Source organism: Leptidea sinapis, chromosome 46 (assembly GCF_905404315.1).
Source record: "Leptidea sinapis chromosome 46, ilLepSina1.1, whole genome shotgun sequence".
Taxonomy (NCBI): domain Eukaryota; kingdom Metazoa; phylum Arthropoda; class Insecta; order Lepidoptera; family Pieridae; genus Leptidea; species Leptidea sinapis.
Genome location: NC_066310.1, coordinates 2788165 through 2809371, shown reverse-complemented (window position 1 = coordinate 2809371; position 21207 = coordinate 2788165). Strand labels below are relative to the sequence as shown.

Sequence of the window (21207 nt, the reverse complement as noted above, 5' to 3'; positions counted from 1 at the left end):
AATTTTATATCACCATACTACTTACAATCGCTTTTTCCTTATAAAAGGTAATATATTTTTTTTTGTGTATTATTTTTATTTCTTTTTCTTATCAGTAATATTATGCGGCATTGTCTTCTCTTTATTTACGTCAAATTCGTTCTTAGTATATAGTAATGTTATTACTCGAAATGATGAAAAAGCGTTGCGTTTAGCTTTTAAGCAGATAACAGAAAGTGAAAGAGATACCTATCACCAGCATAAATAATAAATCGGCTGACATTTTGGTTATTCTTAAATCTTATGTAGGTAAATGAAAAATTTCTTGATCATACCAGAGTCGGAAAGAAAATAACATACACACTGTACCTAATTTGTAAACCATCAGCGGATTTAGAACAAAATAAGATTATGAAATGTCATTTGATTTGCCCATAACAAAATGCCCATGCACTCTACTTTTGAAGACGTATTGTGTACTTCATAATGCACTATATTTTATTGTAAATTCTGTAGGAAATGTGTTATTTCTTATAAGAGGACTACTAGAGGACTTGCAGCCCGTGCCATTTAATAAAAAAAAAAACAATGCGCAATGTCAATTGCCAATGCTCATGTTTTAATTTTCAATGCATTTTCACTTTTCACATCTTGCAATTTGCATGATGCATCTGTTAGTTCCATAATCCATTACAGTTTATAACTTTGTGCTGTACAGCATATAAATTTTTATTGTAATATTTGATAATCTTATCTTTGTACATTTAGTATACTGCTCCGTTTTCATTGTGTATGAGGTGAAATAGTGTACGATAATAACGTGCAGTTTATTAGTTCTTTGTTTACTCAGGAAAAACGAAATACCAGTGACCAGACTTTACATAGAATATATATGGTGCAAAATTAGTATTGAATACTTGTGAATTTGACTAAAATCAGTCGTTGTGTAATGTGTTAAAGTTATACATTGCTTGTACAACTACCTACTTGATTGATCATAGAGCACACGCCAACCATTTAACCTTGAAAGACACTGATAATCAATTGATGGATTCTCGAAAAATGTCAATTTTAAAAGTAAAACCCGCAATGCCCGAACCTATCGTAAAACATGTTGGTTGCGCTCATTATAAACGTCGTGCAAAGTTTGTTGTAAGTATATTTGCATGTTTTATTGACGCGGCGAACACAAGGTAGGCTATTATTAAAACATCCAACGCAGTTCCGCAATGATACGAACATTTGAGAGCATCGAACATTGTGCCAATGAACTTTGTAGTATTCATTTACATATTATTTTGATTTTGTAAAATTGTGTTGTAGACCATAATAATATGTTCCAAGGCATTTGGAAGGGTTTTACTCCATTTTATTAAACTGTATCAATAGTATAATATTATTTATATAATATACAGTTAATCATTATCTAAATAATTGAATAATTAATTTCAAATGCTAACAAATTGTGTAAAAAAGAGAGCAAATTTTTACACAATATGTGAATGTAAAAGGTTAAATATTGTAAATTGATCAAAATTGTGTTAGTTGCCAAATGGATTTTTAATTTTCCCACTAGTTTTGACAAGTAGAGATTTTCTTTTCATTCATAATGGAGGTGTGTGATGTAATATGTTAAAGATAAACTAATGTTTGTTTGTTCATATTTTATGTATTGGTACCATTCTACTGGCTTTACCAACCTATTGCTTTCGCTTGCAAAATGTTCATAGGAATGACCAAAATAAAAAATCTGATATATAAACATCAATCATATATTTTAATGTGATATTTATGCAAATGATTATTCTTATTCTCAGTGAAAATAAACCATATAACATTATATTTTACATATTTTGTTTATTAGGCTTTATTTTCCAAACACTTCTCAAAATCTCAGTTCCCATCTCTTTCAATTTTTTCCTATCTGTAGCAATAGTCATACATTCTTCCTACACTTTTCCCCATTGCCTATTGCTCAAATAGCCTATTTTGTTGTTTTCAGAGTTTTCTCTTATTATTGCTGGCAAAATGTACAATCCATCTCCATTTGCTATAAATAAATAAAGAGCAGGGCACCTTGTAGGGAATCAGTTTGAATTTCTGTGTTTCTTGTAATCTTCTGAGCTTGAAGATACTTAAAGAAACATTTGGAGAGCCATAGTATGTTGCTTTATACATAGCTTTTCCAGAGTTAACATATTTCATATATCAGAGTAAATGATCTGCCATTGTGTACAGGCTAGTGCCAATAACTTATTGTAGAATATCATGAAAACATAATATAGAAAATTTACCTAGTTCAAACGTAAAAGTAGATGCATGTGTTTTGTTAAAATGGGGAGGAGATAAATCCGGCAGAAGCTACTATCTTTCTTGACTTTAATCTTGATTCCAAATTACAATACAGTCCCCATATTATGCAGTATATCCAGTTTACAAGATAAGACAATTAGAAGAAGAATATTACGTATGAGGGTAATATCATTGGGCAATGCAACTAATATTAATACATGAGCCCACATCCATTGTTCTACCATCAATGCTCACAAGATACAAGCTCTGCATGATGTGTTGCTCACTGCCACAAGCCTCTCTGTGGTTTCCACAGCAAGTCCACTGCCTTTACATACTTAATATACTTCTCTGGAAAAATCTTCTGGACTTCATTGCATAGCTAGATGATCAGATACCAATGCCACTAATTTTTATTTTCCTCAATTCTGGTGTCAATGTTTGGAATACATCAAAGGGTCCCAATTTCCCAATATTCATCATGAAAGTACAATTCGTAGACATAGTAACATACTTATTGTGAATACACTGCACAATCTCCATTATAAAAAGTAATCATCTTTCAGACACCATGCTGCAATAAGTTCTACATGTGCCGGTACTGCCATGATGAGAATGAGCAGCACTACTTCAACAGGAAGTCTGTGACAGAGCTGATCTGCACTGAGTGTGACACGAGGCAAAAAGTGCAGGATGCATGTGAGAGCTGTGGTGTTAGATTTGGAAAGGTACAAAGACTATTCATAATATTAATAATAATGATAAATCCTTTATTTTCTATGATTACCATGCAATTCTAATAAGGAAAAAATACTGAGGTTCGTTTGCACAGGATGCCGGCTAGATTATGGGTACCACAATGGCGCCTATTTCTACCTTCCCACTGTCTTTTGGGTCTACCTTGACGCCTTTTGTCACCAGGTCTGTGCCACATTATTGTTCAAGTTATCCACCACAATTGGGATAACAATTATCTGTGTAATGTGAAATGTGGCCTGCCCATTTCCATTTCACTGCCAGCACATGTTGAAGGGCATCCATAAGATTTGTAATAGACTGAATAGTTTCATTTTGTATTTTATAGCTTTTGCGTACATAATGCAATATTGTTAAAAATCAGCGGAACTCGTGGTTTACAATGCATGTATTATAATTTTTAGAACTCATAATCGTAAATCGCATTCTTATATAAAAAGCAAATAAGTACATAAAAAAGTAAAATTTCTATGTTTTAAAAATTCAATCACAATTAAATTGAATTACAATACATACATAATTAAATTATTAATTAAAATTAACCCAGTAAAGCCAGTGTCATAAGGTGACACTCCAATTACATGTTATTTACTTACATGCACAATTATAAATATGTTTGATTGTTTCAGTACTCATGTCTGATCTGCAACCTGTTTGACGATGAGGACAAGAAGCAGTACCATTGCGAGGGTTGCGGGATCTGTCGCGTGGGCGGCCGCGACCGTTTCTTCCACTGTGAGCGTTGCAACATGTGCCTGCCTGTTCAGCTACAGAGAGTTGGACATAGAGTACGCATTTGAGATTTTAACTTACTTAATTATCAGAATCCACACCAATCTATACTATGGTTGCCCAACATATACATTCATATTAATTATACATGTTTGCACCTATCGGGATTCTAACCCTTAATATAGAAGACCAAAACCCAACCGGGTACTAACCCTGCTATGTTGAAGGGGACTTACCAGCGGGAGGCTCCTTTGCACAGAATGCCGGCTAGATTATGGGTACCACAACGGCTTGGTCAAGCGTGAGTTGTGATAAATTTTTTTTAAGCTGTTCTACTCAGTTGACTCAACTCATGTGAGGTTCATTTCATTGTAATGTAAGAAAAAAGATTGAGTAGCAAAAAAATGTGGCCGTGTTATTAGAAAAGTGCTGCCATTAATGATTTTCTAAACGAAACATACGAAAATAAATAAATATTTGGGTCTCTCTACTACAGTCGTGTTGTTCAGACCAAACAGCGACACCCAAACTGGGTAACCATGATACTACTTTGTACAATCATTTACTCCAAATGTTTTTTTATGACAATAAGGGATGAGACGAGCAGGACGTTCGGCTGATGGTAATTGTTACGCTCTGCCCATAACAATGAAATGCCGCGCAGGATTTGAAAAACACAAGAATTCTGAGTGGCTCCTCCATTGCGCTCGTCACCTTGAGACATAAGATGTTAAGTCTCATTTGCCCAGTAATTTCACTAGCTTTGGCACCCTTCAGACCGAAACACAATAATGTTTACACATTACTGCTTCACGGCAGAAATAGGCGCCGTTTTGGTACCTATAATCTAGCCGGAATTCTGTGCATAGGAGCCTCCTATTGGTATTTAAGGAATGTATTTATAGAATTGCAATAAAATTGAAATTAAAATGTGACCGTACTTCTCGTACCATTTTAAAGGCCATTTGCTACTATTAATACAGATATTGTTTTCCTAGTGTGTGGAGAACGTGTCGCGCGCCAACTGCCCGGTGTGTCTGGAAGACATCCACACGTCCCGGATCCCGTGCCACATCCCGGACTGCGGGCACCTGCTGCACCGGCCCTGCTTTGAACAGATGCTGAAGTCCGGCCACTATGCCTGCCCAACCTGTCAGACCAGCATGATTGACATGTCTCATGTAAGTTTTTTTTTATAACAATATGGGACAAGACGAGCAGGATGGTCAGATGATGGTAATTGATACGCCCTGTCCATTACAAGGTAGTGCCGCTCAGGATTCTTGAAAAAATGAAATGTTCTGAGGGGCACCACAACTGCGCTCGTCTCCTTGAGACATAAAATGTTAAATCTCATTTGCAATCGTACGGGCTATGTCGGTGACTTTGGTTCTCCTACGGATCTCCTGATTTATGAATCGATCTCGCAAGGAAACTCCGAGCATAGGCCTCTCCATTGCCCTCTGAGTGAATGGCCATGAAAACAATTTAAAAAATATAAAAATCTTATGGTGTGGAAGTGAAAACGTGGGTGGCGGTGATCACTTAATAACAGGTGACCCGAACGCTCCTTTGTCCTCCTCTTTCATAACAATAATCTGAAAACCCCTAAAGATAAATAAAATACCGAAAACAATTCTCAATATATATAACTATTACTAACATTAACCAGTTAGAATTATGTTTCGGTTTCCAACCCTTATTTATAAAGAGTTCTGACAATATAATAGATTAATACTTAAATTTAAAAACCAAGTTAAATACTAAAATATTTATACAGGGTGGACCAAAAGTCCGTTTATAATTGGAATGATGATTAAAAAAAACTAATTACAGTTGATCAAAATTGTTGAAAAAAATACTGGGTTGGTGTCGTAAACTTTAGCCTTAAGATATCCCCAAAGAAAAAAATCCATTGGTGATAGATCCGGGCTACGAGGCGGCCAGTTAATGTCCCCTCTTTTCGATATCACTTTTGGGCCAAAAATCTCCTGCCCTTAACGAGTCATTACATGTATGACAAGTGGCTCCATCTTGCTGAAACCATGAGCGTTGATTAAGACCCACAAAATCCTGCAGCGCGGGAGCGAAAAAGGTTTGTAACTTGGTGATATACCGCTCGGAATTCACTGTAACCGCACGGCCTCTTGAGTCTTCAAAAAAGTATGGACCAATAATGCCTCTTGCTGATAAAGCAGCCCATACTGTGACGTTGGGTGAATGCAGGGGTTTTTGATGCTTTAATTTCGGATTAGTGTCACTCCAATAACGACAATTTTGTGTATTAACATGCCCATTTAGGTGGAAGTGTGCCTCGTCTGAGAAATAAATGTTTGTAAAACTGGTGAATCGCTCTACCATTTCGTTCGCAAACTGCAACCTAGTGGCATGGTCCTGAGGCCTTAATTCCTGCACCATTTGGATTTTATAGGAATGTAGACTTATATCTTTCTTGAGAATGTGGTTAAATGATGTTCTTGGCAGGTTAAGGACAGCAGACCGCTTTCGTGTTGAAAGTCCAGGTTGGTCACGAACAGACGATTATACTCGCTCCACGTTTTCGGGGTCCCTCGACGTTCTAGGCCGACCAGATCGAGGTAAATCCATTGTTGAACCCGTCTTCTCAAACTTGAGCACCGATTTTTTAATTAACACACCTGATGGAGCTTGATTTTTTTGACGTATATTGTAATGATTGCAAAACTTTCGTTGAGCTAAGGTCGCGGAATCGTTGTATCGATAGTACTCGCGAACACAAAACGTACGTTGACTACCGCTGAACGACGCCATGGTACTAAATTCCCATTAACCGCTCTTGCAATGCGTAACCCCTCCACCCCCTTCCGCCGCCGTTGCTAGACGCGGCAACCGATTCAAATGTTAACGGACTTTTGGTCCACCCTGTACTATCCTTACAGAAGGGTTAGTTGTATTCTAATATGATTGTCATATTTTTTTGTTTAGCTGTGGCACTATTTGGACTCGGAAGTGGAAGCCACACCGATGCCACCAGAGTACTCCGACTACAAAACCACTATACTATGCAAGGATTGTCATAAGGTAAAAACTTATTAGTAGGTAGCATTTTTCTTAACCAAAACAAATAAACATTTATTCACTTGGATCAAAAAATGATACTTAAACACAAGTTGTATTTCACGAGTGTGACAGATAGACTACCCAAGGTTCCCTCGCAGATTTGTTAAAAGGTATTTATTTTCTCAAAATTGATTCCTTAAGAATTGACCTTGCTGTTATTTCTTACGCTATAACGGCTTTGGGTACAAATGGCGCTCTGAGAGAGAAGAAGTGGCGCAAGAAACTCTCCTAGGTTTTTTTTTTGCCCTCTTTAGTTAAAATTTTCCGTAAGGCAATCAATATAATAATGTCGCGTAGCAACGCTTCGACGTATATGACGAGAGTTGTCAAACTTCAAGACATTGATAATTTCAATAGCTCCGTCAGCAATACTCGTACCTCAACGGAAAAGTGTTTACTTTAGACGCTGTAGACCCGGGTTCGATACACGTACCAGTGTGTGGAATTTTTTGGGTTTTGTAAAGTTAATGGAAATTTCTAGTAAGTTCAAGATCAAATCGAACAGAGTAAAGAGGACGGAAAATATGTAAGCAGGATAAAAATAGTTAAAAGAAAAATTCTAGTACAATTTACATTTAAAGATGGAACGGGAGAATCATTTTTGAAAATAGAACAGATCCGGGGGTATATAAGCCGTACTAAGCGTGGCCTACGGCAGTTCTAGTTCTGACTCGAAAGTGTAAGGAAGAAGAAGAAGAAAACAAGAAGTAGTGAAAATTGGAAGTGTTTCACGAAGAAGAAGATAGAAAAGACTTAGTGTTCGGTGCGGTGTGTCGCGTTAAAGGTACCGCCGCCGACAAGCGAAGTGCATGTTCATAAAAGTGAACGCAAATAAAGACTCGTTCCTATAACGGGAGTATTATTTCCAATACCTGACCCACTCTCGTGTCAATAATATAATTAAAATCCCAATTCTGGCCGGAGTATGGAGTATTGCTCTCATCTCTGTTCAGCTCGAACCAATTGACAGCGTGCAAACGCCGAGCTCGAATTCCCCAGGGCCCTATGAACGACTCGACGTCGCATAATGTCTTCTAACGTCGCGCGGGTAACTGTTTCACCTAATTCCTGCCTCCGAATTCCACCTTCGCATGACACGCACTTGAATATTACTCTCATTAACTGTGTGGTTTTAAATAAACATTGTTCACGTACACCCAAACTACACAATGCTCCCTTTCCCGATATTTCCAGAACGATACGACATGAACCTTCAAACAACCGCGTTACCTTCGTAAAACCTGGCAATGTTCCAATAATTCCCTTGGTGTTATTTGCGAATGTGGGCGGAGGCAATGATATTATAATATTAAAAGAGGTAGATATGTCACTAGTGCGCCGAAAATGAACGCCTTAATCGAGCTAATTGGCGCATGGGCTCGTAGTCGCTCTCTCGATACGAAAACGGTACGCACGCGTTTGTTGTTGACAGAATTGCTTACAATTTGATATAGGTACACCATTAAAATGCCGTCTTGTGTTATAGGAAGCTGCAGTAATTACAAAAGTAAAAAGAAATCATAGATTTACATACCACAGTTAAGAAATCATGAATTGTAACATTTTATTTGATTTCATTAATTCTCTAACAAAACAAATATGACGACATGACATCACCGATCGCTGCCAAGCCGAGTCAAGCCGAATGCCGCAACGTGACTCGAGTCTCGAGTGCGGGCATAGATTTATCTCTTTCTCGCTTGCGATAATTATATCATGCTATGCTTCTTTCAGTATAATTGCAATGTAGTGTGCTATTGAAATGTTAAATGATTAATGTGTGCGTAAGTGAATCATTTTTAAACATCGAATTAAGTCTAGGTAACCTATCTATACTTTTAAATATCATTGGGCGGACGTGATAACTTAATAACATGTGACTCGTACGCTTTTTTGTCCCCTTTTTCCATAAAAAAAAATCCGGTTGTGAGATCAATACGGGAAATTCTGGCACGAGACAGTCTCGAGAATTTGGCGAGTCAACCTCCTGAGGCTGCCTCGTGTAGAGGCGAAACACATATCGAACTAACTAAAAGCCAAATCTTAGCGCAATTTACATTGATGAAACCTCACAAAATTTGGATAATTAGATATGGATTTACGCAAATAACGCCTAATTTAAATTAAAATATATAAAAAAAAAGTGTGTGTATGAGTGTGCGGGCAAGTCGGTCGCGGGAGACCTCGTAGAACATTCGTCGACCAAATTGGGGACGTTTTGAGAAAAGGAAAGGTCCGAAGCAACCGGAACCGGCGAGCATGTGTGAAAAGAGTAATGAATGTTAGAGGAAGCGAGTGAGGTTTGTAAGGATAGAAACAAGTGGCGTTCTATTGTCTCTGCCTACCGCGACGGGAACAAGACGTGAGTGTGTGTGTGTTAAAAAAAATCTTACAAGAAAACTTTATTATTTCTATGTTGTTTCATTTTTGTTATTTGTGTGTGTGTATAAATAAATATTTTTCTTTCTTTCTTAGCATTAATTGTATTAAATAATTGTAGGTGTCAACTGTGAGATTCCACGTGGTTGGACTCAAGTGTCAACACTGCGGCGCCTATAACACGTGTCAGACCAACGGAGTCCGCAAGTACCTATTTATCTATCTTCAATCTTTTATTAAATACATGTGGGAGGCTCCTTTGCACAGGATGCCGGCTAGATTATGGGTATCACACGGTACCACACGGGACATGGGTATTGTGTTTCGGTCTGAAGGGCGCCGTAGCTAGTGAAATTACAGGGCAAATCAGACGATATATATATATAACATCTTATGTCTTAAGGTGATTAGGGCAATTGCAGTGCCACCGCTCGGAGTTATTGGGTTTTTCATGAATCCTGAGCAGCACTGCATTGTATGGCTCAGAACGTCCTGCTTGTCTTGTCCAGTGGCGGATTTACAGATTTGCCGCCCGCAGGCTATTCAATTTTTGCCGCCTCAAAATTTTGATATCTTAGTCCACAAAATCATATCAATTTTCTTTCGATAAATTTCCAACTTTATGATTTGTGCTCCATCACCCGCGTTACATCAACTTTTCCCGTATGGTTAGTATCATTGAGAACTATGGTACCGTGTTAGATCATTAATTTTTATAATAACGCAATAGCGATTCGATATTATTTCAGGGTGAACACATTTGTCGTTGCCATAGATAGACTCATATCGGATTTAACGAGAAATTGTTAATTTTAATTAATAAAGCGTTTAGCAATTGTTTATGTAGAGATACATACTTTATAGCATATTATTTAGTTTATAGGACTATATTTAGATTTTTGTGAAATATTATTTCTCTCCAATTTTCGAAAATCGTATTTTGTGAACTAAATTTGCCGCCCTAGGCTCCAGCCTACTCAGCCTGCTGGTAAATCCGCCACTGGTCTTGTCCCTTATTGTCATAAAAAAAAAAACACTTTTACAAATTGAGAGCTGCAGATATTACCATTCTATTGATTCACTACTAACACTTCTCATTAAAATGGATGAGAGAGTTTGCACTAGAAGAATAAATTTCACAAGATACACCCGTAGTACTTATTTGTCCTGTGCATATAAAAATAGCATTCATACATTTGTATTTCTGTCATCGCGAAAAGATAATAATTTTGTCCCAGACTGTCTGGTTGTTTTGATATTCTTTAGTTGAGCAGTAAGATTTATATCAGAGCTTTTTTGTTAGAAAGTTCTTACACAAATTAAATTTGCAAAAAAAAAAATATGAACGGTGGGGGCTCGAACCTACGACTTCTCGTGTTCCGTGCGAGCGCTCTTGAGAGTTGAACAACGCATACATATTGTTTTTCAAATTTTATTTGTGTATTAATCCTAGAAGTGAGGGTTATCACTTTAGAAACATAACAAATTGTTTAGATTTTCAAGAGCGACATCGCAAGTCAAATATTGGGGTTGAGCAGGTTATCAACTGTAAAGTATATAATAGATCCTGTAGATGAAGCCACAACCTGAGAGTTGAACAAAGCATACAAGATTTATTGACGGTACGTCACTCGAACGGTAGGCTCAGTTGGAAGAGCGCTCGCACGGAACGCCAGTGGTCGTGGGTCCGAGTCCCGCGTCGTTCATAAAATTTTGTTTTTCAAAATTTATTTGTGTGTCAACGATATGTCACTCGAACGGTTGGCTCCGTGGAAGAGCTCTCGCGCGGAACGCAAGAGGTCGCGGGCTCGAGTCCACTAGGAATTACTGAGCACAAATTTAAGAAAAATTGTAGAGATTATTTGACAAAGAAGGCTTACTATATATAGTATATTCATATTTATTTATTTGCTATTAAATAGGGTGGTATAAATTTGGTCTTACGATAGCTTAAAGTTATTTAACGATTACCAAGCATGCAAACTTGGTCTTGGGCAAAACAAACAAAATTATAATTTGATATACTTAATATAAAAAAATATTAAAGTCAAGATAAGAATAATCCACTTAGAATGCAATGTCAAAATCCTTTACTCTTTGTGGTCAAAAAACTCTTCTATAGAATACAATGTGTTTTCAAGAAGCCAACTGTGTAAGGATACTTAAAATATGATAGCAATGCCATGATAGCCAGATACTATGGGCAAAAATCTAGGAAGTTCATAATATCATTGTTAGGAATATACGTCCTACCGGAACGACTCTAGTCACTAACCTATCATCTTTCCTAAGTATTCTAGTAGTACTGTGGGTCATATGATTTTGCTGTAAGTATAGCACTGTGTAATATATCAAATCAAATCAAAATCAGTTTATTCACGTAGGTCACGGAAATGACAGCTATGAATGTCAAAAAAAATTTTTTCTTATTGAATCTACCGCTACTTCGTAAAGGGTTGAGCTAATGAGAAGAAGTAGCAAGAAACTCATTGCCACTCTTTTATATCAAGACATTTAAGTACATCGATTTACAAATAATTTCAAATTACAATATAATATGTAAAATGATGCAACAGACACACTCAAACGTCAAATAGTCAATTTCTTACACGAGTAAGTCAAAAAAGTAAATGTTAATTAATACAAAAGTTATTGAGTACAGTAGCTGCATCATCCACACACACCGTAAATAAATAAAGGTATTCTGTGAGCATTTTATAAGCGATTATAAATAAATAAATATGTATATATCCATACACACAATAACTTTTAAGAATCTGAAACCGAGTCTCCGGCAAAAGGATCATCCTGCCACCACAAGCACCGCCCGTTCACGAGCATGACGCATGAGCCAGCCATCGCCTCCCTCAACCATATTTTAAGGAACGGGACGACCCGTCCCATGTCGCCGCCTATAGAAGAGAATGCATGATTCTTGACTAGTTCTGTAAAGACCACTTTAATTGGTATACTATTACTAGCTGACCCGACAGACGTTGTTCTTTTCATAATAAAAGAAACTCTTGCGGGTGGAATTTCGTAAAAGCTGACCTCTACTCTGCGAAAGGAATATTCCTACCAAATTTCAAGTCTCTGGGGCTAATGTTTCGAGAGATACGAGAATGTATTTCACCCGCAAGGGAGGTTGTGGGGTTATTAAAAAAAAAATCTAGCACTTAAAAACTTAGGGCGGATTCGACCAACCTGGAGTAAGTTTCTACTCGCGAGTAATTACTGCTAAGATTGAAGCTAATTTTGTATTTTTCTAACCTAATAATAATATTGTTAATCGCGAAAAATATTTTCACAGACGATTTTAGCGGTATAAAAGGTTAAACTAAGAATAAAAGCTGTCAGAGGAGAGATGTCACTTGTCAAACATTTAACATCATCTAATATATAAAGTTTTCGTGTCGCGGTGTTTGTTAGCAATCTCCTCCGAAATGGCTGAACCAATGTGTATCGGGTAGGTCTGAGAGTCGGCCAACATCTATTTTTCAAACCCAATTTTTTTATATAGCAATACAACATTTGTTGGCTCAGCTGCTTTCACTCTATCATCCTACAAAATTGAATTGTTATGGCGTTACATGTCACGTTAGAAGAAACAGTGGAACATTGAAATTTGTCGGTTAGTACATTTGTTGATCATTCACTTTTAAACTATAGGATAACAATACCTTCCTAGGAGTAAAATTATCCCCGCATAGTTATCCTCGTGTAACATTTTGTTTGGTCGAATCCGCCCATACAGCCTACATATTATCTCGATAAATGCAGGCAAAGTATGTTCTCATAAAGCATGCGTATTCATAATATGTGTTAACCATATTGCATCATTAACACTTACAAATTAATTTCAACATTTAGTCCACATTATATGGCAGAGAGAGCGCGGGGACAGAGGGAGACTCCAGCTCTAGCTCGTCGAGCGGCCGTGGCATTGCCCCGTCTCCATCCACGTCCGCACCTGCAGCTTCGTCCACGGCCTCAACCTACGAGGACGGGCGTGGAGAGCTACCGCGTGCAAACCCGCTCGATGAGCCGCCGCAGGCCTGACCCTTGCTAACTCACTGTATATCGTACATCATATTACTACTGAGAAGGATTCATGTTATGGCTAAACAATTCAAATAACGCTGCTCTAGTGTCTACAAAATTAAATTCTAGGAAAGTAAATTTTATTCCAAAATAATAATCCCGTATGGAGCTGACTCGAAGTCAGAAATTAAAATAGTCAGATTATTTTTTTTTTAAGTTATACTTCTTTTGGCGCGATGGAGAAAAATGATGAGAGTGATTTAATGCGATGCGCGCGCATGACTGACACCTGAATTATTCTACATCGTGAAGTGAGTTCTAGGTGGCGTGAAAATCGATAACTATGTTCAAGTTGTATATTCTAGTATTTTTATATTTAGAACACGTGTTTCGTAACAGTACAATTAAACATTGTGAATAAATAAATATTATTTTGTGTTTTTATTAATTCAATTTCATATACGACGGTGATAGTATATCTATATATATTGAATATTAGTGATAAAACTGATTTGAATAAACTGTTTGGAGTGCATATTTGAGGTTAATTGTTGGTATGTATAATTTATTTACATCGTTAATTAAAAATTCATATTATCTGAAAAATATTTTTATTCGTTTTGTTTTATTTCTGGTATAAAAATTAAATTAATTTTCCTTAAATGTTGAGTGTTTATACTATCTTTGATCTTAACTATTTGTTAAAATTTGATTTATTTTTCCATAGGCCAAAGAAGTATAACTTGTAACGCGTGTACATAAGTACACTCACTCTTTTTTTCATCATGAAATAAATTTGTAAGTCAATAGTGTTTAGTTATTAGTAGGTAAGTACATATTATAATCTAGCATTGAAAAAAAATATGCGTGTGTGTGTACACAGGTAGGAAGTGGAACTTCTTTAAGACAGGTTTTTTTTTTCTATTTACAACTTGATATAAATTGTGTTGGTAAGGCTTAAGGAAAAAAAATCCGCATTAAATTAAAGCTATTTTATTATTATATACATGCATACAACTGTCTTTTATTTTATCACTTTTAAACTAATATATTATTCCTTACGTCACTGGTCTGAACTTTGATAAAACAAAAACAACATGGCGCGTAACCGAAAATCGAGACGACATTGCTGTAATATTTCTCTCAAACGTTTATAGAGAAGTTTCACTTCAAAAATATTTTATTCATAATATTATGTAATCCATAGAACTAAATGTTTGTGTGTAGTTTTAAAAAATATGACGATTCGTTTAATGTCTTATAGATTCCTCTTAATAGACGCATTCATAAGTTAATTCACTTACGCCCGTTCTCTATAGGTGTAACACTCCTGTCAGCCAGCAAGTGGTCGCGTTTTAATTCGTTTGTATTGTGTTACGTAGTTGCCCAAATAGCATGGACGAACCAGTCAAAAGTGGACCCCCATACACTTACAATATACTAGAGTATATACACACAGAGTGTAATATGGAATAATTAAAAATTGAAGTTTTTATTTACTATTTACGATAAACCATGGTTGCCAATTAAAAATGGCCATTTAAAATCAGTTTTATCAAAAAAAAACATACCTGCAGAATTCAGCAGTGGGTTCTTAGACTATCAAGTCAATATAGAATATTTGGTTGAAGCTTTTGACATTCAGCGACATTTAACATTAACTAACAATAGCTTTAACCGGTGAAGGTTGGACGGCTTCGGTTAACAGTTAATGAGACGTCATTTAAAAATTGCCAAACGGTGCAACATATTTTTTCTTAACCGGTACTTTCACATGTTTGTTATTGCTAAAGTTAAAGCTAAACCCAGCTGTAGTATTTTGAATATTAAACTAACTAACGCACACATTCACAGGTCAAAATTGTTCAAACATTATCGGGATGCCAGGTTGTCTATTCGCTAGAATATTCTAAGTTTAAGAGGATTCTTGACCAACATTAATTGAACGCGTGGCAACCTCTGTCTGGCAGGACCTTTAAAGTCTTTAAACCCCTTTCTGTTTCACACGATTTATTTATAATAACAAACCTTCATTTCTTGTATAATAATTTTACATAAGTGTTGTATTTTTAAGTCTAGCGTAATGGGTGTATTAATAGACATAAAATTGTTTTTTGTAATCGTTTTTCGAAATGTATGTGATGTGTTAACAGCTTCTAAGCTAAACTAATGACTGGTCACTAATCTAATTCAGCCATAAACATAATCGGCCTTACAAATAAGATTGGCATAAAGCTATAACTAAGCATAAACCTAGAGTATGTAAAATGTTTACAAATTGACATTTTGCTTACGAATGATTTGTTCGGACGTATAACGCTTCCCGCGTTTATTTGCAAGGCAGCTTGTCGTTAGGAAAACTTTAGAATTATCATTGTATTGACAGTGTTGTCAACGATGTAGATTTATATATTATTAAATAATGTCGCCAACATACCAAATTATGTTATTATTTTAACAAGGAAACGGTAATAGCTTGAATTTAAATACCTAGGTATATGTTTTTAAATTTCCATTTGCGCAAAATATCAAAATTGATGTTCTCCTTTTCTACGTCATCTGATCTGCAATAAAACATTCAGCAAACATGATAGTGGTGAATTAGCTTAATTTTTAAAATAATTTAGTCGCATTATATGTACTAACCAAAGGTGGTGTAGATCCAGGATAGAGCCCTTTTCAGACGTTTTGGTGGATTGCCATAGAGTAACACATTCGGGTGAGTCCTAAATCTAGATTTTTATTTGGAGCTGGTATATCTACATATACAGGGTGGTTTTTTTGAGAAGGGTGGTGATGGCCAAGTGGGAAACTACGAGACTTAGAGAAAAGTCGTCAAAGAAGTCATGCTCTCGATTTATAAGAAACCCATAACTGCATATTTAGTTTTTAAAACATTCTTGAAGATAGGTATTTGCTGTTTTCAAATCTTTAGGCTATCATGCAAATAAATAGCTGCATTAAAGCTAATAAACAAGAAAAAGAGACGATACAATAACAGCATTTTGTCATGGCTGACATCATGATATTAGAACTTTACCACTGTCCATATTTATTTATTCATTCGGTACCACCATGAAATTTATGCATATTATAATGAAATCATAAGCTAGGTACTAGTGCTGTGTGTTCTAACAGCTTCACGTAGCGGCAGCAGCTTGTATACATATAATACACTCAGATCATTTATACGTCTAATGGCCGTTCTCAATATTCAGTCTATCTCTTACTTGAGATAAAAATAGTAACTATCGTTGACTTTTCTGCCCAATAAACTTATCGACGGTAACTCACCTTAACCGCACACGCTGTCTGTCAATGGGACGACGTACCTATAGCTTAACAGCGATAGAAGTTTGTATGGAAATTTCAATTCACGCGTCCCAATATAAGGCGATAAGAATGACTTATCGGGTATATTGGGACAGCTTTAGATTACTGACAGTAGAAGGTAGTAATTTATGTCGTACATAGTATATTAGGAACGGCCGTAACAAGCTGTAAACAAGTCGAAAAAAATTGTTACTGTAACTGATTTTGATTTACTAGTCGTAAATAGTCAGCCACGACTGACATTAGCTCCTTGCTATTTTGAATATTAAACTGGATAACGCACACATTTACAAATCAAAATTGGTCACGTATTACGTGTTTTCAGGTCGTCGTTACTATATTATAGCTAGTATTTTATATAATAGATACTAGCTGACTCGACAGACGTTCTGTATATAATAAATAAAATGTTTTTTTATGAATTTGTCAATAATATATCATAACATCAAGAATTACTTCGTAAAATATGCACCCTGCTGTCACAATGAAATTGTTTCACAGCAGAATTGTCAAACCGTGCGTCAATATATTCTCTCATAGAAATTATATATGGACACATCAAAGGAAAAACAAATTTGTTGTTTTTATTTAATTCCGAGCATTTTCTACATATTTATTCACCTTTTAAAACTTCTCTGGACTTCCACAAATAATTCAAGACCTAAATTTGCCAAATCTGTCCAGCCGTTCTCGAGTTTTAGCGAGACTAACGAACAGCAATTCATTTTTATATATTTAGATTAGATATGTGACTTCGACGACATAGACGTAACATCTTGTAATTATTTTCTAGAAATATTCATGTAATGTTGTATGTTCACTGTGACAGCAAGACGCTCTTACGAAAAGAAATGTTTAATCTATTTCCATCTTTATATATGATTTGTAAAATAATATATAATAATTGTGTCTACTATGTGTACTACAACAAGTATAATTTATATTTTAAGTATGTGTAAAATATGGCTTTCTTTGTAAGATTTGAAATAATATTTCAATATTAATATTAGTACATTATTAGGTTTTACATTATTTTAGGAGCCATAGCAATGCTTACAAAAGTATACCATCATATGGCTTGTGTTATATCTACCGTGATGAGAGCTTATTCGCACGAGGATTCACCGTGTTTTTTACTCTTTTCATCACAATTCGTGATTTTTTTGCACTTGTCCTGGCTAGCACTATGTACAACGAAACGTCACAAAGGGACGGGTATGTCTTCAAATCTAAACAGACCTACAGACTTACAGTTCTCGTTCGTTAAAAAATATGAATCGCAGAAGGTTATTTTGTCCAAGATTGAACTGTCAATCTGGAACCAAGTATGAAAATCTCGTTGTATATTTTGTGGAATCGCGAAAAAACTCAATTCCTTGTCAATTGTCGATTATGGTCCTGTGTGAATGAGTCCTTAGTATTTTTTGTCAATTCTCGAAGATGCATGCATCCAACATGCACATGCATGCACATTCATGCACGGTTAGAATTAAATTATTTCATCTACACCCATGCTTTAAATCCTCTATTAAAGATTCTGAAACAGTTGCTTATTGCCAACATTAAAACACCCAATGTTCTAATAACCATAACATCACCCAAAAGAGTGTTATAATGTTGTTTCATAACAACATTCCCTTCATGCTCAAAGAGTTTTAACAGACAGCCACATTCTTATTGGTCGATGCGTGGCATCTGTATGAATTTCAAAAAAAGAACATTTTGGTTTACGCGCGTTCCACACCACCAGAACGTCGCGCACCGTAAAAAAAAGTAGGTTATTCGAATCCCCACCATTTTTCTTCGATATTTTTACTGTTTTGTTTACAAAAATCAGCGATTAGTTTCCAAAAGAACATAATATTCAGGTGAATTTTAATTATTGCACTATATAAAATGTAAATTACTACTAAAATAAATAATACTTAGATTATTTGTATAGAATTAGTAATGGGTGATATTAGGTTACTACTAGGACTGGCTGCTTTAATGTTAGCAGTAAGCTTACTGTTTCAGAATCTTTTAGAGGATTCATATTTTGGGTGTAGATAAAGTCTTGTATGTAACTGTTGATAATTAGGTATTAAAACACTCATGTGTTACTATTATCACACTCTGCTTCGCCTCGTGAGATAAATCCACATTCGTGTTTTAATACCCCTTATTACACAACAGTTGCATAAATAACTATAAAAGTATCCTCCAAGGATTTTATAATATAAGTGTAGATCACTTTTTTTGATATATTATTATTTTAGTTACACTTTGTTTAGTATACTTGCTTGTTAAGCGTGCCAACTAATATCGCGATATAACAGACATGGATTTCCAAATGCAGTTGGCATTGTGTCATCGTAATCATTATTATTAATGAATAAATCATAAAATCGAAAATAATCTTATAAAAAATTTATTCATTTAATAATATCATTATTAATAAATAAATTATATGTAAAGTTTTTCTGCTGCTCATTGTTTTACAATGATTTTTATGAAATTACCTTAAAAAGTCTATGTATTTTGTTTTAATTACTTGTTAAGAATGTTTTTAAATAAACAATCATGGCAACCCCGAACTTCTAATAGTTATTCACTTTATACGCTATAGTTAAGTATAACTTAAGGTTTTTTTTATGAAATATATATATATAATAGAAATATAGATTGTAGCAGTCAATACCGCGATTGCGGTGCGCAGTAGCGGTTGACCGCCTGCTAGTGTGTACTCACCTTAATTTATTGTATTTAAATGATATTGCTTTGTAGTAAGTATACAGTGAGCTAATGTAGATTTCATATTATATTACATACTTTTTTATGGATGTCGGCATCCATTCTTTTATAAAATAAATATGAACGTCATGACCTTTGTTTTATTTCAACGTCATTAATTTGCTGCACTTACTTTATGTAAATTTTGTATATTGGCCCTGTATTGCTTATAATTTTAGAAGGTTGGATCTGCATCGTCGTGTCCTTGCGGTGCGACGGGAACTATGGCTAGTCATATTTTGGATGCAAATAATTTGTTCTGTATATTAAAGCTATTGTAAAATACGTATTTACAAGCGTGGCCGTTGAGTTTCTTGTATGATGTTCTTCTCACGCGCTCAATTGTTTCCAAAAGACCTTGAACTTACTATTACTCACACCGTTGCTAGGACTGGTGCCACACTATCTGACTGAAGCTTGACACTGTAACCATGTTCTTACCTTTAATCTTCGACGGTGGCAACCTAGGTACACACTCGTATTGGAAGATATTTTGTGAAATAGCTACCTACCTAGTTATGTATGTGACTATATTTTTATGGAAGAGGATAAAACGAGCGTACGGGTAACCTGATTGAGTGATAACCGCCGCCCATGTTCTCTTGCAATGTTTGATTTTGAACTGAAGTATTTGATCTTAATAGGGACTTCCGAGGCCCATAGGTATCGCGAAGCAACTCAGGGAGCCTACCCCTAAAATCGATATTCGCTAAATCGTGGCATTAGTCGTGTCGAATCCTACTCTTAGTTACATCGTAATCAATGTCGAAACGATGATTAAACGAATGAAACATTCGATATTATCGGTCCTAACCCTACTCTTAGTTGAAAATGTCAGAGACGAATATTCGAACTTCACAAATAATCAAACGACACTTTTACGATAATCTCAACGACACCTAGGCTGTCGATGCTATAATTATCGTTCAAGTTGTATAGATATATTTGCCATACAATATACATACTGACACGGGAGTGGGTCAGGAATTGGAAATAATACTCCGCTTATAGGAACGAGTCTTTATTTGCGTTCACTTTTTCTGAACTTGCGGTTCGCCGGTCTGCCGCTGTCCCTCTAGTGGGCGGCGGTACCTTCAACGCGTCACACCGCACCGAACACTAAGTCTTTTCTATCTTCTTCCTCCTGAAACACTTCCAATTTTCACTACTTCTTCTTTTCTTCCTCTTGGAACACTTCCACTTTTCACTACTTCTTCTTTTCTTCTTCTTCTTCTTAACACTTTCGAGTCAGAACTAGAACTGCCGTAGGCCACGCTTAGTACGGCTTATATACCCCGGGATCCGTTCTATTTCCAAAATGATTCTCCCATTCCATCCTTAAATTTAAATAGAACTAGAAAATTCTTTTAACTATTTTTATCCTGCTTACACATTTTCCATCCTTTTTTTTCTGTTCGATTTGATCCTGAACTTACTAGAAATTTCCTTTACAATACCCAAAAAATCCATTCACTGGTAGGTGTATCGAACCCGGGTCTACAGCGTCTAAAGTAAACACTTTCCCGCTTAGCTACGAGTATTGCTGACGGAGCAGTTAAAATTAACAATGTCTTGAAGTCTGACAACTCTCGTCATATACTTCGAAGGGTTGCTACGCAACAATACTTAATAAATATTATTGTAGTAATTATATGTGATTTACTATTCAACAGGATTTTTTTACTACTAGTCATTTTGTTGATCGTTTATGCGTAGAAATAATGCAAATGGCCGCCTGAGAAATAGGAAGTCGACGAGAAGGGTTGAGTTACTTTTTTTTACATTTTATTACCCGCAAGTTTTGTATTATTTATTCAATTTTAA

The 21207-nt window shown here is 35.7% G+C and overlaps 1 protein-coding gene across 3 annotated transcripts; it reads left to right on the top strand.

The window, feature by feature from the left end:
• The first annotated feature begins 652 nt into the window (after positions 1-652).
• LOC126977991 (RING finger and CHY zinc finger domain-containing protein 1-like) lies at positions 653-19476 on the top strand. 3 transcript variants are annotated; one of them, XM_050826721.1, is made up of 8 exons: positions 653-854; positions 1002-1131; positions 2838-2999; positions 3657-3815; positions 4758-4940; positions 6724-6819; positions 9359-9444; positions 13108-19476. In XM_050826721.1, exons 2-8 carry the CDS (start codon positions 1027-1029, stop codon positions 13304-13306), a joined length of 990 nt encoding a protein of 329 aa, XP_050682678.1. In that variant the 5' UTR covers positions 653-854; positions 1002-1026; the 3' UTR covers positions 13307-19476. The 3 variants fall into 3 exon arrangements, with proteins under 3 accessions (XP_050682678.1, XP_050682679.1, XP_050682677.1); XM_050826722.1 differs by having other exon boundaries at positions 653-1131; positions 13125-19476; XM_050826720.1 differs by having other exon boundaries at positions 653-1131.
• Positions 19477-21207: the final 1731 nt, after the last annotated feature.